This window comes from Pyrus communis, chromosome 15, assembly GCF_041283825.1.
Source record: "Pyrus communis isolate YQ-2024b chromosome 15, ASM4128382v1, whole genome shotgun sequence".
NCBI classification, from domain to species: domain Eukaryota; kingdom Viridiplantae; phylum Streptophyta; class Magnoliopsida; order Rosales; family Rosaceae; genus Pyrus; species Pyrus communis.
Genome location: NC_142579.1, coordinates 18,173,395 through 18,200,678, shown reverse-complemented (window position 1 = coordinate 18,200,678; position 27,284 = coordinate 18,173,395). Strand labels below are relative to the sequence as shown.

Sequence of the window (27,284 nt, the reverse complement as noted above, 5' to 3'; positions counted from 1 at the left end):
AGTTATATTTGTTCAAGTTATGCCATTATATATATGGCAATAAAAATCAGAAACAAAACTATCATTTTCATTTTCCTTTCTCCATATTTCACAGAGAAACACTCAATCAATTCGCCAAGAATCCAAGTTCGTGTGCAAGAACTTGGATTAGATAGTTGTATCCTGCAAGATAGACGTCCATTTGAACTACTGCACTGGTGTAGGGGCGTATTTCTGTCTTAGGAGATTGTTACTGCAAGCCTCTATCTTCCTAATCAAGTCAGTGTTTTGTGGTTTATTAATTCAGTTTTATTAATTGTTTATATTGTGAGATGTATATATATTGTATCCTTGTGAAATTTCTATTCGAAATAAATTGTGCAATTGTTGTATATTATATACTTGACATTTGATTGGTTCTAACATTTCTTTTATGTAAAATTAAACGAGCAATAGGAATTTGTACAAGAAATTTGTGGGAGAGTAAGCCTTTAGGTTCATTTTGTCTTCCATCTTTCAAACAGTACACATTTGAGGAAACCGCTAGCAAATTGTAACATTTGTAGCTCTGAGGAAGTGGTTTGGTTTTGAATCTAAATCTACAAAATAGAACAACAGTAGACAAATTAGCAAAGTTCTGTATGCCGAATCTCTAAAGAACCGAAAGTTCGGATTACGATTGAAAAAACGTTGTCAACAATTTACAGCAACATATAACATTTCTACATTTATATGTTGGAACCAACATACACATTATGAACAAATCAGAATCAGTGACACCCCTTGTTAATGTTTATTCTCTCTAGTCTCTATTCAGAAAGTCGGATTCATCCCTTCAAGATTCCAATGCGTGTTGACAGGACAACGATTAACCACCCTACAATTCCTTCTTACCTCCCCAGGCTGCTCGAACTGCAAGTCACCCATCTTTATCATCCCTTCAACAAAGGCCTTGAAAAATTCTGTTTGGTCACTGCTCAACATATATCCTAGTCTGTGGATACGTGACAAGTGTTTGATAAGAATTCAGAAACCCTCTCCCCGAAACCAAGTCCTTGAAGTACTGGTTGTGAAATACCAAAGGCGTAGCATCCAGATCTCCGGTCACATTTTGGCCCACGATTAAAGGGCAAAGCTTTTTTTAGCTTTTCTCTATACTTCGGCTCAAATGCAGGGTCTGGCCCGCCACTGCCGGATTGGTTGTACAGCCGAAACATGACGGAAAAACACCGACCCTGGCCAATCCAGTGTGACCCCGAAAAGGCAACGAGGTCTTTGACAGAAAGATTAAATTTTCCAAAGAGGTCAATGAGGGAGCTTGCATTGGCTCTTGGACTTGGCATAACATTGTCTGAGGCTTCCTGACTAGCTGATAAGCTATCCAATCTTACTAACTTCAATTCCCAATCGGGTCCTCCTGTCTGATTAACAAAAACTCATATCATTATATCTTCAAGTACAAACAACAGAAAGAAAAAAATTGTAGTCCTTTCACAATTTCATGTCAAATGTGACGACACGATACAAGAGACCACAGTGCAGATACATTAATAGAATTTTACGGCTTAATTTTCATTTATTGCATAATTTGATATATAAGTACATACAGTCCTTGTTCTCCAAGGAAACAAAAAAGGATACAAAGAAATATCCTTCCTAATAAGGGACTCTAATAATTACAAAATATTTACATTCCTATTTCCCTAAAGATTACCCACACCAATACTCCCCCTCAAGTTGGAGCATAGATATCACACATGCCCAACTTGATAAGTGAGTTACCAAAAACCCTACTACACACGACATGAGTGAGAATATCTGCAAGTTGTTCTTCCGAGTTCACAAATGATATTGACACAATCTTCTTCTCCAGCTTTTCCTTAATGAAGTGTCAATCAACCTCCACGTGCTTCATTCTGTCATGCTGTACTAGATTCTCTGCTATCTCTCTTGCCGACTTATTGTCACAATACAAATTCGTTGCCTCTTTTTGTTTGAAACCAAGAACCCAAAGCAACTTTCACAACCAAAGGACTTCACACACTTCATGCGCCATGCCTCTAAACTCAGCCTCCGCAGAAGACCTAGACATCACCTTTTGTTTCTTACTCCTCCAAGTAACTAAATTTCCTCCAACAAATGTAAAGTATCCAGATGTAGAACGCCTATTAGTCACATCACCTACCCAATCAGCATCAGTAAACCCCTCAATTCTTAGATGACCGTGATTCTTATACAAAATTCCTTTCCTTGGAGCAAACTTTAAATATGCTAAAATCCGCATAATCGTAGCCGATCCATACTCGGTGAGTGCATAAATTGACTCACCACTCATTGCATATGCTATATCTGGATGAGTGTGAGCTAAATAAATTAGTCTCGCTACCAATCTCTGATATCTGCCTTTATCCACTGGTTCTTGATTCGGATAAATTCCCAAGTCATGTTTCTCCACAATAGGAGTATCCACAGGCTTACACCCAAGCATACCTGTTTCCTTTAATAAATCTGGAACATACTTTTGTTGAGACAAGAAAATACCATTGGATGAACAAGCAACCTCGACTCCTAGAAAATATTTTAAATCACATAAATTTTTCAAAACTCGGCAACAGGGTTATTTTCCAGTTTGACAATCTCATCTAAATCATCACCTATTATTATCATATCATCCACATAAATAATTAAGGTTGTTACTTTACGGTTTCTCTGTTTCATAAATAGCGTATGATCAGAATGACTTTGATAACACCCATCCTTTCTCATGGCCTGAGTGAATCTTCCAAACCATGCACAAGGTGATTGCTTAAGTCCATAAAGCGACTTTCGCAATCGACACACTCCAGGTTTCCCCCCAGCATTATACCCTGGAGAAAAATCCATATACACTTCTTCCTCCAAATGTCCACGAAGGAAAGCATTTTTTACATCAAACTGTTTTAATGGCCAATCCAAATTTGCAGCTAATGAGATAAGAACTTGTACCGTATTCATCTTGGCCACCGGAGAAAAAGTTTCCTAATAATCAACACCATGTTTGAGTATATCCTTTTGCCACCAACCTTGCTTTGTACCTGTCCTGTGATCCGTCAGCCTTGTATTTAACTGTATAAACCCATCGGCACCCAATTGGTTTTTTTCCCTTTGGCAATTCCACTACTTCCCATGTATTCTTATTCTTTTTCTGTAGTGCCATCATCTCTTCATCCATTGCTTCAACCCATTTTTTATTCTTCAAAGCATCCTCCACTCGAGTTGGAATTTGAAATGCCACCACATTGTTCACCCAAACTTGACGTTTGGGGGAAAGATTTTTACATGACACATAATTGGCTATTGGATACTTCACTTTTCCTTTCAGAGAAAACCTATTAGGAGGTACACCACAATTTTGCCTTGGTGGCAACTTATATATGTACTTATAGCATCATTAGTTACATGATCATCAATAGTACTTACCTTAGGGATATTCACAGAAGTCGTATTGGACGACAACCCTATTGAACTAGAGAAAGAGGGGAAAACAAGCTCGGCAAGAGTCTTGGTAGTACCAGTACTAGGCTCGGTAATAACTTGTTGTGGAGCTGTTTCCTCTTCGGCAAAGCTGGCTGAATGCCAGCACATTCTTCATCTGTAGATAGCTGCTGAACACCTGCAGCAGTCTCGACAGGAATGAACTGAGGCTCTGCTGCATCAGTTTGCACGGGTTTGTCATCATTTACTGCCTCTGAAGTGATTATCACATCATCTTGGACATCCAACCACCCAAAAACACTATCAAGATCACAAATACTAGCAATCTCCCCCTTATGATCTGAAGGTGATGATACCGGAGTATTAAAATATTCCGATTCAGAAAAGATAACATCCATTGTCACATACATGTGTCGAGTTTCAGGGTGGGAGCATTTATAACCTTTTTATTAGGATGTAAATCCAATGAAGACACACCGAAGAGCACATGGTTCCAATTTACTACGATGACTCTTGTGAATATGAACATATGCTACACATCCAAACACACGAGGAGTTAGAGTTTGGTGGATACTACAGGACCATGTTCTATCAATACTTAAAGAGGTATACGAAAGTCCACAACCTGAGATGGTATATGGTTAACCACATACACCGGATAAGTAACGGCTTCAGGCCAAAAACGTTTAGGCACGAACGCACCAATAAGTAAGGCACGAGCAGTTTCCAAGATATGACGATTTTTTCTCTTAGTAACCCCATTTTGTTGAGGAGTATGTGGACATATAGTTTGATGAATAATTCCATGATCCTGTAGAAACCGAGATAACTCAAGATTTATGTACTCTCCACCATTGTCAGAACACAAAACTTTAAGATTAGAGGAATACTGAGTTTTAATCATCTGTTGATATAGACGAAACACATCACAAACGTCACTTTTACTTTTCAACACATACAACCACGTCATATGAGTGCAATCATCCATGAAAGTAACAAACCACCTAATTCCCGAAGTAGTACTATCAAGGGAAGGCCCCCACACATCAAAGTGTACTAGCGTAAATGGAGAAGAATTTCTATTCATATTTGGAGGGAATGAAGCACGATGACTTTTGAATAAAATACATACTTCACATTTCAAATATGATTCTTCAATACTACTGAACAAATCAAGTAATATATGTTTCAAATAACCAAACGATGCATGCCCCAAACAACGATGCAATAACAATACCTTCTGTAGATTACTACTACGTGACGCACGAACCAAATTAACTCTTCCCGGAACCATGTCATCCACATAATATAGCCCATCTCTCTTAGTGCCACGCCCAATGATCTCCTTTGTCTGAATATCCGGAAGCAAGCAAAATGAAAGATACATTAGTACAACACAATTCAATTGTTCAGTGACATAAGGTACAAACAATAAGTGATGGGATAATGACTGAACCAATAAACAATTATACAAGGGAAGAAAGGGTGTAAGAGACACTGTTCCCGCTCCAACAACAACAACAGTAGTACCATTGGCAGTTGCCACACACTTTCTATGAGAATCTTTCATGGACTGAAACAAAGTTCTATCATATGTCATATGATCTGTTGCACTGAAATCTAAAATCCAACTTGAATTGGTCATTGTAGTAAAATACGACTACACACAAGACCTACTTGCAACATAATACGCTTCCACAGAATTACAATTGCTTAAGCACAACAATTGCACCCGAAACAAGATAACCACTAATAGGAAAAAAAAGCCAAAAACCAATCTTTTCTCCTTGCCTATGCGGGCCTCAAAACCTAACCAATTTTTCCTTTTTTTATTTTATTTTCTTTTTTGGTTCTCCTTTTCATTCTGTCCTCCTAGCAACTAAGTCGTGCAAAAGGAAAAGGTGTTGCAGCAATCCTTTACAATAGTTATCCACGACACAATAAAAAATAAGCTACAATTATGCAGCAATTACCCACTGAAGAATTGCAGTAGCCACTCACGGCAAGGCTGCAGACGGGCACACGGACAACAAGTGGACACCTACCAGACAGCAAGTAGATTGTAGCCGAAGCGGAGCAATATTCCCACAAGGCACAATACGATACATAATACACGGCAAACTTGACGATTTACTGTATAGAATTCATATCGAAACCAAGCTCTTGATACCAAATAAAATTTTACAGCTTAATTTTCATGTATTGCATAATTTGATATAAGTACATACAGTCCTTGTTCTCCAAGGAAACAATAAAGGACACAAAGAAATATCCTTCCTAATAAAGGACTCTAATAATTACATAATATTTACATTCCTATTTCCCTAAAGATTACTCACACCAATAACATTATATAACACAATTCAAATATAACAATTTGTGATGTACATGGTAATGGTAAGGAAAACATCTAGCATGAACTAATCAATAGCTCTTAACCAAGACCTAGTAGTAGCAGACTTTGATTTCAAATTCTCGAGAATTGACAATAAACAAAATTCCTTTAACAATTATCACTGATAATGTCCTCAAGAAAACTATACCTCGATTCCTTTGAATTTCGATTAAGGACTCTAACATCTCTTATGATACAAAGCTGAAGTACATTTGTTTGGAGGCAAATATGTGGCTGATATTCTAGCCTACATAGTAGTTTTCGATGATTTTTTTTTTCAAAACTTGGTCCTCTAGTTTCCAAATTGCAAATTAGTAGGGTTAGAATTTAAATAAATCAAATTATGTACAAATACCCTGTTTTGGTTGGTGAAACAAGAAAAGTTTAATACCAGAGCAACGGCATCTCGAGCGGTCATGATTACAATATCAGTGCAAGAAACAACTCCAGGACAGATCTTCTTCGAGGTTTCCTTGGCTTCATCAACAACCTCATAAGATCTCAGAGAAATTATATTTGAAGGGGAAAACTTTTCTCCAAGCATTACTGGTGTGTCATCAAGTAACACAGAACCATCACAACCCTTCAAGTATATTAATTTAAATATTAACAAAACTTGGGGAAACTATAGAACTTTTGCTTTTTTGCAGAAAGTTTTTGTTTACTACATTGAAGAAGCAATCATGGGATTGGAAATGCATGATAGAGGCAAGGCTTCGAGGCTATCTGACCAGAGCCTTCTTCATGACGTCCCCAACAATGGATTTCGCTTCATTGCATGTTTGGGGGCCCTAGACAAGCCTTTGAAGTGAGGGCCTAAGCTCTGACTTCAGACCCTTTGTACATTGATATGTATAAATAATAACTAGCTAAATAAATGAAAAAGTCTATTTCTACATCAAATACCATTAGAAATTAATATCAAAAGAAGAAAAATATACAAATGGTATTTAAATATTACTCATCTCGCATTTTTAGATGCAAGCGTGCTAATTAAGTTTACATAATTTGATTTTCAACCAATGCTATCCTTTCATGTGACATAGTTAATCAAAGATAAGATTTGGTCAACTTTAATTTTGAAAATCCTTTTTTTTTTCTTTTTTTTTCTTTTTTTTTGCGTAGGCAACTGTAACTATTATGGTCAACAAAGTTCTATAAGCAACTCATGCATTCGGAAAACAACCATCCATTTGTCTCAGATATTTCAACACTTCCATTGCCCCCTTTATTTCCTTCGATAAAGTTTCTCTCAAGATTCTTAAATCTTTTACATCAATATCAAAATGTTCAACATGTGAAGTGATAGGATTTTTACCACTTGTGCAAGAAGAGTAAATCCACCTAAAATACGTGCAAGAGAAACAAGGTTATCATAGTATAGTCGACGTCTTGTAAGGTTGTTCTCCACAAGGATTAAAAACAATTTATACCCAAAACAAATCTTAACTAATTATTTGAAACAAAATTTTAGAAAAGTTGATTTTATGGCCTAAATTAATAAAAACGAATTTAATTGAAAAATTAAAGAAATCAGCAATATTAAAGAAATTGAAAGAAAACAGTTTTGGAAAACAAGTTGTAAAAGCACTAAGGTTCCGCCATTACCTTAACAATCTTATATAGTTCTTCCAATTATTTATGACTTATACATGCATATTTTAAAGCTTAGCTTTTCTTAAGGTATGCTTTGCTTAGACTAGGGGTGGTTCGTTATGAGATCTCAAACCGAAAATGGAATTCCGAATTCCAAACCAATAATCTTCCGAACGGGAATTTGAAGATTAATCCTAAAGCGTAATTTCAATATTACCAATTTTCGGGATTCCTAAAATGTTTTCGATATTTTGGGATGGATCGGGATTGAATTTTGGGTTTTGGGTTTTTTGGTTGAAATTTGAGATTTTTGGGCTATGGGCTAAAATTTGGGCTTTTAACCTAAAATTTTGTTCCCCAATTCCATATCAATTGAAATTTAGGTTTTTTACCTCATACCAATTTGAAATTCCATATCAATTGAAATACCAATTCATTCATACAAAGTCAAATTGATGTTCCAAAATTACGAATACTTAATTTCATACTTCTATTTCTAATATAGTCTACTATCAAACTACTTAAATTCAACTTTCAACATGCATGCAACTAAAATAAATATATATATTTTTTCAGATCGGTTCGGAATTTCCAAACCATTGAATATGTAATCCCGATTCCTATACCGAAAGGCGTGGGATCGGTTCGGTATGGATCCCAAAATTCTAAAATTTCTGTATTATTGGTTTGGGAAATTTTCGATATGGGATTGGATTTTTTTTGTTTGGTTTGGGATTTTTTGAAAAAAATGCAGTCCTAACTTAGAACCCCAATATAAAATGTATATCAAACATGCAATGCATCTGTGGTATTCAGATCAAATCTAAACATACAAGACTCATTAAGTTTTACGAAAACCTTTTGAAAACCATGCAACCTTTAAGACGTGATATTCATCTTAAGTGAATCTACAATTATTAACCAAAAGAAGCCATAGTCAATTTTAGGGACAACCATCTAACCAAAATTGCATCAAATTACTTTTCTAAATATCCTAACGGTCGCGAATCATCAAGAAAATTAGGCAGTTTCAAACACGGTGATTAATAATTCAAAACCTACATGCATAAATCCATAAGCAAATTGATAGAAACTACATATTCTTACTAAGGCTTGTGGCCTCACCCTAGCAAGAGAAAGTTGGTTACGCATACTTATAATTCAAACCAAAGCAATTTTGTTGAAATAGAAAAAAGATTTAAAACACAATGAATGTAAAAGTCTGCAAGCTCTGGCTGAATTCCTCTCAAAGTTACACATAGAAAGATTGTGGTTGGCTAAAAACCTTATTTATACTACCACAATTGAAATCCTTTTTAGAAAGGTCTTCTAAAAACTAGGAAACAAAATAACTTAAAAGAACTAGGAAATATAAACCTTAACTGAAAAGGGAAATCTTCCAGTCAAGAAAACATCCACGTTCTGAGCCTTAGACATCTCCAAAATAGGCCCAAGATAACTCTTTGAAAAGCTTGAGATGGCCTTAACATATTTTCAAAAAAGCCCATCACCAAACAATATCGTCTTGGACGTCAAAAGACCCAAATAAGCCCAAAACATCACTTTGACAGTTTCGTTCACTGGTCCTTTATTTCATCGCCATAAATTATTTGTTTGGTAGAAAAATTTGAAACTTTGAAACGGACAAGCTGAAGGACTCAAGAACATCCTCCAATTAGAATCACTCCATAATTCGTCCGTTTGACCACTTTTTGATCAAGAAGAAGTCATATGTCATACATTGAGAATATAAATCAAAATATCAAAATTTTACAAAAATAATTATTAAAACATACTAAGAATAGGGTAAAATATATAAAATAAAATCGATTCATCATGAAGACTGAGAGAGAATAGTGATAATTTTTGTGAAAATGAAGAGAGAAAGCTAGTGGGAATGTATCGAGAAAAAGGATTGACATTTTTTATTTTTAAATTTTCTTTAGATTTGAAAGGTAAAACTATAGTTACATGTGGGTAAGGGAAAAGATAAAAAGGTTGCCAAAAGTAAATAAAAACTTTACTGTTAAGTTGTATATCAATGACATATTTTTGTTTCACACTTAATCAATGATATATTTTAATTAATTAGGCATTGATCAATGATGAATGCCACATAGGTTTTAAGTCATTATAAATAGTTAGAATTTGACTTTGTGAATGTCATATGGGTTTAAGCTATTATAAATAGGGATTTAGATCCTCTTCGAATCAGTTTTATGGGGATCCTCCGGACCGATGGATCTCAGTCATGATACAAATCCAACGGCCAAAATCTCTTCTTCTTCTTCTTCTTCTTCTTCTTCTTCTTCTCTTCCCCTCAACTCTTCTCTTTCTCCCTCACTTCGAAGCTCTCAATTTCGAACCACTAGCTCCCTAAATTCCAGATCAAATTCAACCTGCCTCAAAATCAGCCCCATCACCGCCACAACCCACCCAACCCACAACTCCCAATTGCAAGTCCCTCACTAAGCCTTCTCCAAAATCAACCCTAGCATAGCCATATCCCGATCAATTGTAGGTCCCACGACCCTAAAATCTCAGCCAATGTTAACAAAATAATAAAGAGAGGGGTCGTGCAAATCAGCAACATTTAGCTGCAAAAATCTTTTTCATAATTATGGAAGAATTAGAGAGAAACAAATTTATAGTAGAGAGAGAAATCTCTTACCCTAAAATCTTAGCCGATGTTAACAAAACAATAAAGAGAGGAGTTGTGCAATTCAACGTCTTTTGGCTGTAGAAATCTTTTTGGCTGTTAGTTACAGTAGAGAGAGAAGTCTTTTTGGCCGAGAAAGAAACAAAGTTACAGTAGAGAGAGAAATCTCAAAGATGAAGAAGAAGAAGAAGAAGAAGAAGAAGAAAGAGGACAAATAAAAATCCAAAATAGTATGAGAGCAAAAACAAAAATCAGACTTAAAGCACAAATGACCTGCAATTGAATTTGGGGTTGTTACCAGTTGTGGGTTGTGGCGGTGCAAGGAGAAATAGGAGTTGAGGGGGAAGAAGTTTTGGTCGTTAGGTTTCCATCCTTATGGAACTAATGCAGAAAAGATCTAAATCATATAAATAGTTAGAGCATGTATATTCTATCACTCTCTCTCGCCCTTCGTTTACATGAAGAAATCTGTCTGCGTAACTCAAAAAAACTGAACTAAGGCACTGCATTGTAGTGTCTGAATCCAAATGTAAAACATAAAACCAGGAAACGAACATTGCATTATAATGCCATGGTGTGAAGTGTAGGAGACATGTGAGTGATGGAAAAAAAAAAAAAAAAAAAAAACAGGAAACGAACATTGCAACACAGCATCTGAATCCAAAAGTAAAAAACAAAACCAAGAAACAAACACTGCATTGCAGTATCTGAATCCAAATATAAAAATGAACATGTTGGAGGTGTGTGAGTGACGGGAAAAACGAAACCAGTAAATGGACATTGCATTGCAGTGTCTGATTTGTATTGACTTGTTCTAAACTACGTGTTGGGGGGGCTAAAAGGCGGAGGAGGAGGAGGAAGAAGAAAAGAGGAGACAACATTGATATTTTTGAGGGAGTTGAATTAGTTAAGTTACTTACTAAGAGGCAGAAGTGTTTGAGTTTAATTTGGTAGTCTCTAAATTGCAGTTTTGGGATTTAGATCCTCTCTGGATGCCTTTACTGGGGATGCCGGGGATCAATGCATAGTAACCGTTCATCAAATATCGTGCGACCACAATTTTTCTTTGGCGGCTTTTATTTTGGGAAATGATTTCCTCACTTCAAATCATTTCTATTTAATTTTTAAACATTGTTGAATGTGTGTAAGTGGTGAATCGTTGTGCTAGATGGAGTCTTCTCCTTCAATTCACTGTGTCCATAATTCAATATATCTCACCTCTTTAACTTATGGTTGGTTTAATATGTATGACCTCATTGAAATAAATAACTCCATGCTTTTAAAGCATATTAAAGGTAAAAGTGAAAAAAAAATTTGTTCTTATAAGATTAGAAGAATGTCACCCTTTCTATTTTTTTTTTCCAAAATAAAGAAATTTTATTATATTCGAATGGAAATGTTTACATCCGAAGCCAAAGTATTAAATAGCCATTCTGGATCAAGACCATCTCAATTATGAAAGCCCCCTTCCCAAGCAACAAAAGAAGCCACTAAATGTGCTGCCTTGTTGCAAACACGAGGAGCGAAGATAAATTCTACTGACCTTAACTATTGTTTCAAATACTTAACATCAAAGAGGATGCCTTCAATCACAACATCAAGTTGAGTTTTCCCGTTAAGTATATGCACTAGACATTTAGAGTCCGATTTTATTTGAACCACCTCAAAGCCCTTATCAATACAAGCCAACATTGCCGCTCGTATCGCTTCTGCCTCCACTATTAAACTAGATTGATATGGCAGCTCTCCACTGCCGGCTACCCCCTGAAAGATACCCGCATAATCTTGCCACCCATCCATATCCACCATGACCCGACGCCTTGAACCAAGCTCCATCAACATTCACTTTGATTGTACGAAATAATGGGCGTACCCAACTTTTAATCACTAACTTGGGCAATTTCTTGCCGCTGCACCCTATCTACATATAGTACCCTCCCTTGTTTCATTTCCTCAAACTCAGACCATTGTTTATTCAGTAGCATTATGGATTCCATTGGGTCCACTTCTTTTCAAATACTAAGCAATTTCGAGACTTCCAAATTCTCCACAAACCAAATACCACCCATTTTAGATATCTCTCATGATCTTCCTTTTTTGTTTTTTTTTTTTTTTTTTTATAATGGTTTTTGAGCCATTCCCAACATTCGAAAAAATCACCTCCCTGTACTAAGGTAGAATCTAATTGAATGGGTGTCCCAAACCAAAAGACTTGTGCAAACGAGCAATGAAAGAACATGTAACATAGAGTTTCATCAACCACACCACAAGTCAAGCAAGTAGTAGCAAGTCGAATACCTCAATGTTGAAGGTTTATTTTGGACATCCAACTTCCATATCTTAGACCATATCTTACTCCGCCCTTGTCCCACACTCGACTCCCCCAACCATTTCGTCCGAGCTCTTGCTAAGGTCATGGCTATATGATACCCTGACTTCACCGAATACGACCCCACCTTTGTATGATGCCATATTAATTTATCCACACACCCAATCTTGCTTAATGGCATACTCAGAATAATTCGAGCTTCCTCACTGCTAAAATAGTTGGTCACAATGTCACTTCGCCATTGGCCAATGCTAGTGTCAATCAAATCCACCACTCGTTCCGGCATATTCTCATGATACGAAATAGGCTTAAAAGTTCTAGGAGTAGCCAACCATGGATCGTGTTTAACTCGTATTTGTTTCCCATCACCAACCCTCCATCGGATTCCAGCTCGTAGGATTGTCCGTCTTTGCAATATCCTTTTTCCAACCCCATGATGTGCCTCTCCTTATGAGAGCCTCCCAAAAAGTAGAATTTGGAAAATATTTGGCTTGCAAACTTTGTCCAAGAAGAAAGTCCAGTTCCATAATAAGCCTCCAGCCTGTTTTCGCAAGCAAAAGCGAGATTAATGAGAGAATTTCTTTAAAGCCAAGGCCACCCACTGCCTTTCCATTCAATAACTTATGCCAAGCCATCCAATGCATGCCTTTTTTTGTCTTCTGATCCTTCCACCAAAATCTTGAAATTACACTCTCCAATTCTTTTGCCAACTGTACAAATAGTTTGAAGCATGATAGGCATAATTCGGCAATGCCAAAGCCACACTTTCCACACTTTTAATAAGAACTTCTTTTCCTGCTTGTGAAAGAAATTGCTCAACCCATCCATTTACTCGTTCATCCACTCTATTTCTCACCTCTTCAAACACTTTCTTTTTAGAAGCACCAAAATCAGCTTGCAACCCCAAGTATTTGCCAAAACCTTATTGGTGTTTAATGTTCAGAACCAACAGCAAAAACCTCTTAGTGTGCCTAGGACAATTAGCATTAAAATGCACTGAGCTCTTATCAAGATTTATTAATTGGCTTGAACCTTTTGCATAGCGTCATAGGAGAGAATTGATACACACCACCTCAGACTCTAGCGCCCGACAAAACACTACGGAGTCATCAGCAAACAAAACATGGGACACTAGAGGAGCACAGCCGACCCTCCATTTCCTCCTTTCGTATAAGAGATAAGAAGCCTTCTACACAAATTAAAAATAAAAAGGGACATAAGGGGTCACATTTTTTAATTTTTATTTTTTTGGATAGAGAAAAGCAATAAGATTAAAGGGAATGTTCACGAGTATAACCCGATTGCATAAGATCAAATAAGAGAGCCCTATGAGCAGAGCTAGGGGTAGAACCATCTCAGACATGAATATTACAATAACTAAAATCCACGTCCATGATTGTATTCGCCACGAAGTTGGCCTTCCTAAAGATATGGTTCCAAGAGATATTCTTAAACCAGCTAGCTAATTGCCTGATGTCTTGTATGATGAAATGTAGTCTCCAAGGAGTAGAACAATGCCCAAGAATGAAGTCAATCACAAGTTTGGAGTCCCCCTCAATCTAGATACTTCTGAACCCACGAGATTTAGCCATCCAAAGAGCATCTCGTAAAGCAACACATTCCGCCACATTGATAGTATTCATCCCTTAGCTCCTAGCAACAGCAAGGATAGGCCTGCCAAAATCATTTCTTATAACAAAGCCAGTAGCAGCGTGGTCATTTATAACAGAGCCATCAAAGTTGATTTTAAGGCTTCCACATGGGGGAAGAAACCATTTGATGGTCAAATTTTCCATACAGACTTTTATGTTAGCTTTATTTGCATTAAAGTAATCTTCACCAAGTTTAGTAGCAGAGAGAATGATTTTCCTAGGGTTGATTGTACATTTTGAAAAGCAGCATTTTTTCTCTCCTTCCATATATATGCTAGCAAATGAGAAGGGCCATGCTTAGGGAAGAGACTTTATTATCTTCCTTTGAATCCAACGAATTCAGCCATTCAAGCAGTGGAAGGCATTTAAGAGTCCAAGATAAGTTTAAGAAATTAATGTTAGTCCAAATTTGCTTAGAGACATTGCAATCCATAAAAAGGTGATTAATACTCTTAGTGTCTTCATTACAAATGAGGCATTGGGAGGGAAGAGATTAGATGTACATAGAAAGTCAATCTCTAGTTTGTAATCTTCCTAGGATTAGTAGCCAACTAAACAACTTGATTTTATTGGGGATTTTGAGACTCCATATTCTTTTGAGAAGATCAAAGCAAGACCTTAAGAGTATCTCTTATCTTAGATCCAGGTTGCGGATTTGACTGTAAATTTGTTGTTAGCATTGAGACCCCAGAACAAAGAGTCATCCTGCTGGGAAATAGACAGACGAATGCTAAATTTTGTTGATAGTGTCATTGTCCAACAGACTAGAGAGGGCGTTCTTATCCTAGGTATTGTTATTGATGAAGTTGTTAACTCTAATACTTAATTCTAAACCAGGGATTTGGTCATTAGGCAGAAGGTTAATGAGAAGGAAAGGAAAAACCCAATTGTAGGTCTAGAAGAAGATACTCTTTCCATTTCCCACTAACCACCTACTTCCTTGCTCAATAATGTGCCTGACATTAAGGATTCCTTTCCAGGCTTAGGAGTGGTTTTGCCTAGTTTTGCAGTTAAGGAATGAGTCATACCTTAAGTATTTTGTTTCAACAATTTAGACCCACCAATTGTCTTCCTCGGTTAGAATATTCTAGCCAAGTTTAGCAAGCCAAGCATTATTGAAGTGATTACTTTTTCTTGTGCCAAGGCCCCCTAAATGGTTGGGAAGGCAAACTTTGTCCCAAGCAACTGGGTTCACCTTGCTCTCTTTGCCCCAAAAGAAGGATCTACCATCTTTCTTAAAGGTTTTAAAAACATTTTCAGGACATTTAAAATAGAACATCACATGATTTGGAAGACCAACAACGTTAGCCTTAATAAGGGTGAGTCTACCAGTTTTAAAGAGGGTATTAGCTTTCCAACCAGCAAGTTTGTTCTTAACTTTAAGAATTAGATCTTTAGTGTTGATGGGGTCTTTCCAGCAAATGATATTATGGATACCCAAATATTTGCCACTTGTAGTTTCGTATTGAATTTGGAGGATATTAACAATATCATTTCTAATTTGATTAGGGTGTTATTTTAGAAATAAAGAGAGGACTTATGAAAATTGATTTTCCGACCTGAGACATTTGCAAATTCATTTAGGACTTGTAGGATGTTCCTTGCAGCTTTACCTGTGGATTTTGCAAAGATAAAACAATCATCAACAAACATAAGATTAGAGACTTTAAAGCCTTTAGCAGAGGTAAGCACACATACATTGGATTTTTGTAAGTTCCCTAATTTATTTAGGTGTCTAATTAAAGGTTCCGTACAGAGAATAAAAAGGTAGGGGGAGAGAGGGTCTCCCTACTTAATGCCTCTAGAAGGGTGGAAATATTCATGAGTTCTGCCATTGATGAGGATGGAAAAAGACGAGGAAGGGATGCATTCAAGAATTAAATTTATCCAATGGTTGTTAAAGCCAAATCTATGGGGAACAATTTTAATGTAGTCCCAACTAGTGAAATCAAAGGATTTTTCAAGATCAAGTTAAACTGCCATAGCACTAATTTTGCCTTTTTTGTTCTTAAAAGAAAAGAAAAGCTAGCAATGAGAATGTTATCATGGATAGATCTACCAGCAGCAAAGATTCCCTGGTTTTTGGAAATACAGTTAGCGAGAATTGGTTTTAAACGATTGACCAAAACCTTGGTGATGATCTTATAGGTTACATTGCAATGACTTATAGGACGGAATTGGCTAACCAGCTCAGGGTTGTCAACTTTTGGAATTAAGGAAATGTTAGTGTGATTTATTTACCTGAGAGAAAAGTTGTTGTTAAAGAAGTCCTTAACAAGGTTGCAAATAGAGTCATCGACAATATCCCCGCAATTACGGTAGAAGATTGCTTGAATGCCATCAAGATCCGAAGCTTTAAGAGGGCCAATATTTTTAATAGCATTCCAAATTTTCTCGTTAGTAACATCTTTTATTAAGCTTTCATTTTGAGAAACAGAGATACATAGGTTAACAACATGTACAAAATTCGTAATATCCTCAGCCCTAGGTCTAGCACTAGCAGTAAATCGCAATTTGAAATCTTGCACAAAAATCTGTTCAAGGCCATCCGCAAGGTACCACCAAATACCAACATTATCTTGAGGGTCACCCTTTCTAATCTTATCATTTTAAAGAGGATTGAAATTGATAAGTTCTTGAATAATCCATCTTCTATTTTGTACCTCGTCATAATTTTTTAATTTCTCACCTTAACATATTTTGAAATTAATGAATTATTTATTTCCAATCCAATCATACATAACAAACGAGTTCTTAGAGTAATATTATCAATGATATTAGAGATAAAAAATAAATAAAAAAAGAAAGAAAAGGTGTGCAAGTGGGGTGGTGTGGATGGATACAAATATATGCACAATTAGCAAGTGGGCCTTAATGAGTGTTTAGGGGTGAGTTTGGTACAGTTATCGTACCAAAATTATGTACCAATTATCATAAAAAACTTTTGGTTTGACAAAATCTATTATCATTACTGTACCAAACTTTCGGTATATTGAAGTTTGATATTGCCAAATAGTTCGGTTGACATGATATGACAATGGTTGCCACTTTGTTTTGGGACAAAATCTATTTTTGTTTTTTTAACCCAATTCAAGGGCAAAACTTTTTTTTTTTTTTTTTGTACCTTAATCTCATACATTGTAGCCTAAATTCATCTATTATTTATCATATACAATTTACACACACAAAATAATTCAAATGATGCATATGAAAATTAAGTTTAAAATCCAAATAGAAGTTACGAACCAAAAGAAATAGAAGCGAACAATCCAAATAGAAGTTAAAGTTTCAAACCAAATGAAAATTGGAACTAAACTTCAAAAAGTAAAATTCATTGATCAATTCTTCAAGTTTGAGATGTTGAAGTTTTTGGAGGAGGCATTGAACTTGTGTCAAGCCTACATTACAACCAAAGAAAACATATTAGTAGCAAGAAGAATTAAAGTTGAAAATCATTTAATAACAAATTTACTAAAAAAAAAAATAAATTAAAGCATATCTTACTTGTTTCCACTTCTTTCATTTCCTTGTAAAATTGAAGCATATCTTCCGTTGGTTCCTTGTAAAAGTTTACTTTATCCGTCCTAAGTCAATCACTAGTACACACTAGTGCTTCTACCATTTTAGGAGTATGATGCCCTAAAAGGGTCCACAACCCTCCTCCCTAGGCTAAATGCATTTCCACTAGCACGGTAGAAGTAGGGATTGCAAAAATATCATTGGCTATTTGTGAAAGAATTATGAACTCTTTTGTATTTGATTTTCACCAACTCAAGAGATCAAAGTCACCAACAACAATGGTAATATAAGTAGGGTTTTATTTTCGAATTATTGGAATATTATATATATATATATTTATATATTATAAATATGTGTTATATAATTATATATTATATAATTTATAAATTATATATTATATTTTTGGTATGGTACGGTAATACCGTAGTAATGATATCCATTACCAATACCGTACCATGAAATTTTGGTCCGGTACAATACCGTATCATTACCGATTGGCACAAAATCTGTATGGCACGACAATTTGGCAAAAAATCCACCCCTATGTGTTTTTACATCGATCATCCTCAAGTACTATCCAATAACATGATGTCTAATGTCTAGACTACCAGACATCACAATAAGACAATGAATAAAATGATCCCTCAAGAAAGAGTGTTGCCGTTACACTATGACGTGGTTTCAAACTCTGTCGACTTTATAATCTAACATCTAATCTAACCAATCTATCGTTTGACATAAAAGGAAAGAGACTTATTACGTTCATGGGCCAAGTGAAACCGTACACACTCCAAAGCCCAAACCATGATATCCCGCAGGCCAAGAATCCGGTTATGGTCCCCCAAAACCCGCCGCACTCGCACAGTGAGTGGAACAGCGAAGCTCTTTTCTGAGATCAAACATCAAACAGTTAAGCTACATACAGAGATGGGAGGCGGCGGCGGCAGAGGCAGAGGAGGTTCTCGCACTCAGCGACGCCACTTCCGTCAGAACCGAGAGAACGTTTGGAAGCGTTCCAAGTCTGATCCTTCGTCTGAAAACAACAATGAAAACAACGCAGAAAATCGTGGTTGGGAGCCGTTTGCCACTCAAAACCCCGCATTCGATGAATATTACAAGGTGATGTCATATTCTATATATACATATATATGTTTATATCTATGCATGTATGTTTTTGGAGTAAAAGTTAGTTTCTTTTCTTCGTTTATTGAGCCGTGGAATGTGTTATGGTGGTAGGAGCAAGGGATAGTGAACCCAGAAGAGTGGGATGCATTCAATGAAGTTCTTCGAAGGCCGTTGCCTGCTGCTTTTAGAATCAATTCAAGGTGATTGAAATAATGTATTTGCTATGTTGTTTCTCTATGTGTTTTCGTGTGCGGTTTCATTCAATGTTAATCTCAATTCTCAATTGAACTTCTGTGGATATTGCAGTAGCCAATTCTGTTCGGATATCCGAAGGCAGTTGGAGAATGACTTTATGATCTCTTTGCAATCTGAGGTTGGTTTCTTGTAGGCTAATTTACTAATAAAATGTAGTGAAAAACTGTGTTGCCTCATTTCGTTTTTATTGTAAATTGTAATGTGTTTCCAGATAAGTGAAGGGGGTGAACCACAGCCTATTAGGCCATTACCTTGGTACCCCGAGAATCTAGCTTGGCATTCAAATTTTTCTCGCATGCAACTGAGGAAGAACCAAACACTTGAGAGGTAAATGAATTGATGTATTCCAACAGGGTTCCTACCTATATGAATAATACTAATATATAATATGTATCCACCTTAACTATTGTGATTGTTCCAAATTGAATCTTCTTCAATTTCTTGTTTATATAGAGCTTAACCAAATTCTGCATAATGGTATCAAGTCACTCCGTTTAGTTTCAATCTATCCCCCGTTCTAATATTATTATCTGTGTATTCATGGTTCTGATGGTACAAATATCTAAGGTTTCATGAGTTCTTAAAGCTTGAAAATGAGATTGGAAACATCACAAGACAGGAGGCTGTCAGCATGGTAGGCCTATGTTACTTGCAGTTTGTCCACTTGTGGTTTAAATACTGAATTGTGCTGCAATATTCAATTATAAATCTTGGGTGTTTCAGCGCTAAGTAGTTCACCTTATACTAATGCTCAAGTATTCAGTTACTCTATTTTATTTTTAATGATACAGGTACCTCCACTATTCCTTGATGTACGCCCAGATCATTTTGTACTTGATAGTAAGCAACTTATATTGCATTTATCTTTCCCCTTTCTAAAACTGAAAATTTAGAAACATAGTTGACCCAAATGATGAGACTTGAATCACGAGCGTCACGTGAAAATCTAATCGGCTGTTCTATTCCATATTGAATTTTCAAGCTTCTTATTGGCATTGTGAGTGTTGATGAAAATTGTAGTTTGGATTGGAGATGCATAATTCCTTGAGGGACTTCTTTTATTGGGAACTCTCTGTTCTGTGGTATAGTTTTCAATTTTTATAAGGAAAAAAAGTTACCTTATGGATTGTAACAGGTTACTCCTTTTTCGGTTTTGCTTTAAAGACTAAATCTAGTGCTTACTGACCGTCAGCTACAATTTTTCTCAGTGTGCGCTGCACCAGGTTCGAAAACATTCCAATTGCTTGAGGTAATACACCGATCAATGAAACCAGGATCTCTACCTGATGGATTGGTACGGTTCCTTTTAATTATATATTACATTCCTTATATCTGATTTAGTTCGTCAGTTCTGTCTTTTCCTCAGTCAAGGACTCAAGTTTAGGCTGTTATCTTGCCTTTCAATTCTTATTTGATTCTCCTAGTTACTATTTTGCCTTCATGTGACATAGATTTTCCCTCATTTAACTACCATTTATGATACTGGTTCCTTGTTTTATTGGCCCATTAATTAGGTTGTAGCAAATGATCTTGATGTCCAAAGATGTAATCTACTCATCCATCAAACAAAAAGAATGTGCACAGCCAACTTGATAGTCACAAATCATGAAGCTCAACACTTTCCTGGTTGCCGGGCAAAGTCTAGTGCTTCTGAAATAGGAGCTGAAGTGGAGCCACCTATCAGCCAACTTGTCTTTGATCGTGTTTTATGTGATGTCCCTTGCAGTGGAGACGGTACCCTTCGCAAGGCTCCTGATATCTGGAGGAAATGGTATAACTTTAATTTTTCAGTCGCTATTTTACTTTTGGCAGGTTGATGATATTCGTTTTGCTTATGTACAGGCATGCTGGACTGGGCAATGGGGTTCATCCTCTACAAATTCACATAGCTATGCGAGGTATCTATCATGAAAAGAAATTTCTCAGATTTTTTTTATTATTAACAATGGCTCTATGCTTTACTTACTAGTTTATTCTCATATGTTATATTGTTTATCCTAGGTTTATCGCTGCTTAAAGTTGGCGGAAGAATGGTGTACTCTACCTGCTCCATGAATCCAGTTGAAAATGAAGCTGTGGTTGCTGAGGTAATATGTTTGCTTATCTTCTTACAAAATATTTAACTTAGAACTTGATGGGTTGAAAGATTTTATTTTGTAAGTGACAACGGCATGGTTTATTCACACAATTGAAGAGAGCTTGTAGGCATAGTAGGTAGTCATGGAATGCCAACCATACAATTATTGTTTCTTTTAGTTCTTTTGACTTTTTCAGTTCTTGCAAATTGATTAGTGGATTGGAGCACTTCACCTTCATACGATTAATTGATTTTATGGATTTTGTTTATTTGGTCATTGTGGACATGTACTGTTTCAGCTTATGTTTTAGCTTTTAATTTGAATATTGTTTGTGTTATGAAAGTACATCAGAAAACATTTTCTTTCAATTTGATGCTTTTGACCTTGCTATGAGTGGCAGAGTTTCATGATTTTTTGTTGTGCTTATTCATTCTTTATTTGGATGACCTTGCTATGAGTGGTAGATTACGTCGTTCTGTATTTTGAGAAAGTGTTCCTTTTTATTTTGCAGATTTTGCGGAGAGGTGGTGGGTCTGTTGAGCTTATTGATGTCTCTAGTGAGCTTCCCCATCTTGTTCGGAGGCCAGGTCTTAAAAAATGGAAGGTCGGTTGTTTGTTTACCTTTTTTATGGTAGTGCTGTATAGTGAAAGCTTGATGTGCACAACATATTATTGAATAAGAATGTTTCCTTAGTTTGTGTAACATAGGTTTGTTTCTCAATTACTGAATGGGATGTTGCTGATATCACTTGTAGTGCTATTTTATCCTGGTGCTTTGAAAATGGTCTGATTGAAACATTGTTTGTGTCACATATTCACTACTATAATATAAAACTGTAATAAGGTATATTTGCCATAAATAATCCGGAGTTACCTGTCAAGAAGATATCACAAATTTCCATTCTTCTCTTGATATAAGATTCAGGGTTTAAGAAATCCTTTTGCAATCAATGCATTATATTGCGCCATGAATGTTAGGTGAAACCATTTTATTCGACTCTGCTTCGTGATTATGTATACGTTGGGTCAACATTGTAATATTTTTGTCTGCAATGCATCAAATTCAACACACCCACCCACCCATCAAATTCAAATTCAATACACACACACATCTTATAGCATAGTGGTCTCAATTGCAACAGTTTGTTCAAACATCACCTACTGTGTTGCATGCAAGTTGCAGCTTTAAAAAATTTTCTTGCGACAAAATCCGTATTCATTCATTTGACAATGCAGATACATGACAAGGGTAGGTGGTTACCTTCCCACAAAAATGTCAGCAAATATCGGAAAAATGTCATTGTTCCCAGCATGTTTCCTTCTGGAAGAAGCTTTACAGAACCAACAGACGGTAATGATAATATGGAAGTGGAAGAAAAACATGAGAATGGTGGCAATGGAAATGTTGAAGATGCATTGCAGTCAACTGATGATCCTGCAACTGTACCCAACGAACAAGAGGAGGAAGTTTCTGATTTTCCACTAGAACGCTGCATGAGGATAGTCCCGCATGATCAAAATGGAGGAGCTTTCTTCATTGCTGTCTTCCACAAACATTCTGCTTTGCCAGGTGAGTTCAAGTATCTGCAAAGAGTTGAAGTGCTCTGAGGTAGCTTTTACTGTATTATTGTCTTCTTATTTGGGTATGAAGGGGTTGTTTCCCTCCTATTTAGAAAAAAAGTCTGCTAATGCTGAATATATTTTATGACCTAAAACAAATGACGCTTAGCAGACTGAATAAATTTTATGACCTAAAACAAATGACCCCATTATTCTATTATCTCATTTAGTAAATGCTATTTTCACCTAATTATCCATTTCAAAGATATTTTTGGAGAAAGGGAGCGCCTTAAAAAGAATTTAAAATAAAATGGCGTGTCACACATAAATTGTATCGTTGTGTCAATATGTATGGCCTGTAGTTTGTTTAGGATTTGAACATGTGCTCCAGGTTTGGGTTTCCTGATAGAGAATCACAATCTCTTTATATTGTTTATTTTTAATTTGGTTTCTTTTCTCCTTTCGTTGATTCTTTTCTTCTTTCATTGAACAGCCAATCAGGGGAAACCTAATAGTCTGAAAGAGGACTTGGGCTCTAGAAATGACGAGCCGCAGGTAGAATTACAAAATCAGGGTACTGAAGGTACAAATGGGATGGTGGCTAGTTTGGAAGTTGGTACAGATGAGACTTTTTTAGAAGCAGCTTCAGAGGTAGAGTTAATAAAGGAAGAACCAGATGGGGTGTCTTTGGGGCTTGATCCTTCTGTCACGCTTGAAGAAAATGTATCGGAGGAAGCCCAGGAGCCTGTTGATGAGGAAACAGATCCCAAGAAAGCTGGAGGAAAGAGAAAGAAGCAGTGTCAAGGCAAGTGGAGGGGAGTGGACCCTGTTGTTTTCTTTAAAGATGAAGCTACCATTAATAGCATAAAGACATTCTATGGCATTAATGAATCGTTTCCCTTCAATGACCACCTTGTCACAAGAAACACCGATGCTAATCATGTGAAAAGAATTTACTACATCTCAAAGTCAGTCAAAGATGTTCTTGAGCTGAATTTCTCCGTTGGACAGCAACTTAAGATAACATCCATTGGGCTTAAGATGTTTGTAAGTATTTTTAAATATGAATTTGTCTTTTTTCTTTTAAATAAGACCGTTATACGATTTGAATTTCTAGGTATGTGATCAAAGAAGGTTCTGCAAAATTATTATGCCTTCAGATAAATCCAATAGCCGAAGTGTGTGTATAATTAAGACAATGAGCGAGACAAGTAGTGCCAGTACCTACTGATTGGGTGCAGAAATATTAAACCTTATTACGCTCAGTCATGGATTCCAAGTGTGTAGTATATATATTTTCATCCTAGGGTTCTCATGTTTGAAGCTAGAGATTCTGGTGAAGCCCTGGACTGATGAACAAAGTATTTCTACATTCGGGTGTTAGCATTAAATATTCTGTAACAATCTTTCTCTAATTTATTTTTGCTCTCAACAGGAACGACAAACTGCAAGAGAAGGAAATTTGGCGCCTTGTTTATTCCGGATATCATCAGAAGGATTGCCACTTATTCTTCCGTACATAACCAAACAGATTCTATGTGCATCCCTTATCGACTTTAAACATCTTCTTGAGTATAAATCTATCAAGTTTGCTGATTTTGTTGATTCTGAGTTCGGTCGGAAGGCATCAGGCATAATGTCAGGATGCTGTGTGATAGTTTTGAGTAAAGGTAATATAGCATCATTTGTTAAAGGACCATAAGTGCACATTCATTGCATATATGTTCTGTTTACCTACGTAGAACTTTATATCTGCAGATGGCAAGGCCACGTCGGGTCCTATTGAAGTAGACAAGTCAACAATAGCCATTGGATGCTGGAAAGGTAGGTACAGTTTGTCTGTGATGATCACTGCAATTGACTGCCAAGAACTGCAAGAAAGGCTTTTGGCGCGCATGGAAACTGAAATGGAGCCTTCGGAGAAGAAAGACGAGGCTTCTAATGTCAACAGGGATGAGGTACAGGACGTAAAGGATATTGAAAAGAACGTTGACGAGGAAAGTATCACGCTTGCATCAGAGGGTTGAGCGATAACTTCCGGAATTCCAAACTTGCGTTGTTGTACTCTAATTAGATAAATTAACACAGGTGTTGTAATTTATATGGCAGGAATTTATATTGTTCTTTACTACCTCCTACAAAATTGGAATTTCATTTTTTTTTTTTAAACATCGAATACATCTTTGTATTTGTGGTCAAGTATATTGTTACTAATAGGTAGTGGCTTTGATCGCCAAGTTTGTAATCATAAATGCTCTTAACCACGTAAGCTACAAATCATTTTACGATTTGGACATATAAAACAATGCTGCGACATTTAATGTGTGAGAATTTAACCCTAAATTGTAGATTCGGGGGACGAGTGTTTGAGTAATTTTAGCTTTTTTTCGACGAATTAACATGAGTAGGGAGAATGTGAAATTACGTATTTAAGAGAAGTTCAACAACGGGCATACCCAAATCAGGCTCGTCTAGTTCATTTCAATTTTGAAAACATGCAATTAATCAGCTGATGCAAACTAAAGCAAAGAAACGAGAAAAATATACAAAGGAAATATATCACACCCCTCAAAATTTGCTAGTATTAAGAATGTCGAAGAAAGCATCCGATGTTTATAAATCCGCGGTCCTGTTGAATCACGATGTACAGCACACCTTGCTCTTAGCCGGGATTACTTGTGCAGGGCCTGGGACAAGGATCTTCTTACCAGTCAAAGATGGAGGGCTTCCATTAGCTTGATTTTCGTTGGCAGCAAGGCTTTTCTTGTTAACAATGTTGAATATCTCTGTCAACACAGTCGAGAAAGCATTCTCCACATTTGTTGCTTCCAGTGCTGAGGTCTCCAAGAAGAAAAGGCCTTCCTTTTGGGCAAATTCTTTGGCATCTTCAGTGGGGACTGCACGCTGGTTCTCAAGATCACTTTTGTTGCCTATCAGAATGATGACTATGTTCTTGTCGGCATGGCTACGCAGTTCTTCCAGCCAGCGTGGTATGTGGTCAAAGGTCTGGCGTTTGGTTATATCATATACCAGCATTGCCCCAACAGCACCCCTGTAGTACGCACTTGTAACTGCTCTATATCTGAGCAAAACAGCATAGGAGAAGGACAATCATCAGATGTGAATACACTTAACCTTTAGGCCAAATCTGGAATTAACCAAATATAATGAGCAGCACATATCATCTTATACTAGACAGAGGTGACCGGTTTAGTTGATAAACAAATATAATCGGAGTAAATTTGTCCAAAACTGTGCATCATCGTAGTGAACAATTGAACAGCATTCATTCCCATCAGTTAATAAACTCCAAAGTCTTATCTTCTTTATAAAGAAACTAACCATTAGACCAAATCGGTGATAACAGGCAAGAAACACAAGCTTGGACAAGTCATATATGTCATGGTTCTCAAATATAGGGAATCAAAGAAAGCAATTATTCACACCGCTTAACAAAAGGTGACAATTCTTCTCCCACTATATCATCCATGGCAATATCCAAGATTGCAAGAAAAGCCAAAATGGCCAAAATGGCCAAAAGAAACTATGGACCAAAAGTAGATGACGAATTAAACACGATTTCATATCTTTGTAACCGAAAACCATATTACTGGTGGCAAGTTTATACAATTAAGAACACAAGGATCACAATAAGAAACCGATAATGTTAACGAATTTCATTCCTGGCACTTAACATTTCTAATCGTTTGAGTGAATATCCATATCAATATCAATATCACAACATACTAAGTGCACTTATGAGATTCCAAACACGGATCTAAAAGCCTCAGGTGATTATCTTATTCATATGTAGCATACAAAGAAGTAATTCACTTACCAACATTACAAATTTACTTGAAGAAATCAAACCCAGAAAGTAAAAAAGATAACTTAAAAGGATGTATATGCAATCTATGCATACAGCTCACAAAAAAAGTAACCAACAACTTTTACTAAAACAGGAAAAAGTAAAAAGCAGACAGTTTACTGGAATTGTTGCAAACTATCCAAATCTAAAAACCCAAGTAGCAGACTGAAAGAAAAGGGTTGTACACTACTGCTGAAGAAAGAGAGAGAGAGACCGTTCTTGTCCAGCAGTGTCCCAGATCTGGGCTTTGACACTCTTGTGCTCGATGAGGAGGGTCCGAGTCTGGAACTCGACGCCGATGGTGGCCTTGGAGTCCAAGCTAAACTCGTTCCGGGCAAACCTGGCCAGAATCTGAGACTTGCCCACCGCAGAGTCCCCTATCAGCACCACCTTGAACACATAGTCTATCTTCTGGCTCGCATCCCCATAACTCGCCATGTCTCTGTTCCCTCCCAACTCAAGTACGCCAACTCTCCAATCAAATAAGAAGAAAACCCAGATCGCCACTTCTGCTATCAAAGCCCCCACAAAGGAAAGGACTTGAAATTTATCTAAATACCACGAGACTTTTACATTTTTTTTTTTTTTTTTTTTTTTTTTTTGGGTTGGAAATACGATAGGATGTCTGTAATGCACTAGTTGCACAACAAAGCTGATTATCAGTTATTACAATGAAGGTTGTTAATTAGGTATGAAACTTGTCGCAAAATTAAATATCATTTAATTAAATTTTAGTATAATTTTTGTGAACTTCATGTTTATGGAAAATGCACATATTTTTCAATTTTTTTTAAA

At 36.5% G+C, this 27,284-nt stretch overlaps 2 protein-coding genes and 1 pseudogene across 2 annotated transcripts; 1 reads left to right on the top strand and 2 right to left on the bottom strand.

The window, feature by feature from the left end:
* Positions 1 to 792: 792 nt before the first annotated feature.
* LOC137724997 (peroxidase 17-like) lies at positions 793 to 17,223 on the bottom strand (annotated as a pseudogene).
* Positions 17,224 to 18,443: 1,220 nt separating this feature from the next.
* Positions 18,444 to 24,937, top strand: LOC137735705 (uncharacterized). The gene is made up of 15 exons (XM_068475152.2): positions 18,444 to 18,722; positions 18,840 to 18,928; positions 19,035 to 19,101; positions 19,195 to 19,310; positions 19,551 to 19,617; positions 19,775 to 19,823; positions 20,192 to 20,277; positions 20,498 to 20,754; positions 20,826 to 20,881; positions 20,985 to 21,070; positions 21,573 to 21,665; positions 22,298 to 22,631; positions 23,115 to 23,668; positions 24,057 to 24,291; positions 24,380 to 24,937. Exons 1-15 carry the CDS (start codon positions 18,531 to 18,533, stop codon positions 24,646 to 24,648), a joined length of 2,550 nt encoding a protein of 849 aa, XP_068331253.2. The 5' UTR covers positions 18,444 to 18,530; the 3' UTR covers positions 24,649 to 24,937.
* Positions 24,938 to 25,026: 89 nt separating this feature from the next.
* On the bottom strand, positions 25,027 to 27,151 carry LOC137735722 (ras-related protein Rab11D). Its single transcript, XM_068475168.2, has 2 exons — positions 26,704 to 27,151; positions 25,027 to 25,703 (listed from the first exon to the last, which is right to left on the bottom strand). The coding sequence occupies exons 1-2, from the start codon at positions 26,925 to 26,927 to the stop codon at positions 25,259 to 25,261; spliced, it is 669 nt and encodes a 222-aa protein (XP_068331269.1). The 5' UTR covers positions 26,928 to 27,151; the 3' UTR covers positions 25,027 to 25,258.
* Between the last annotated feature and the right edge of the window lie 133 nt (positions 27,152 to 27,284).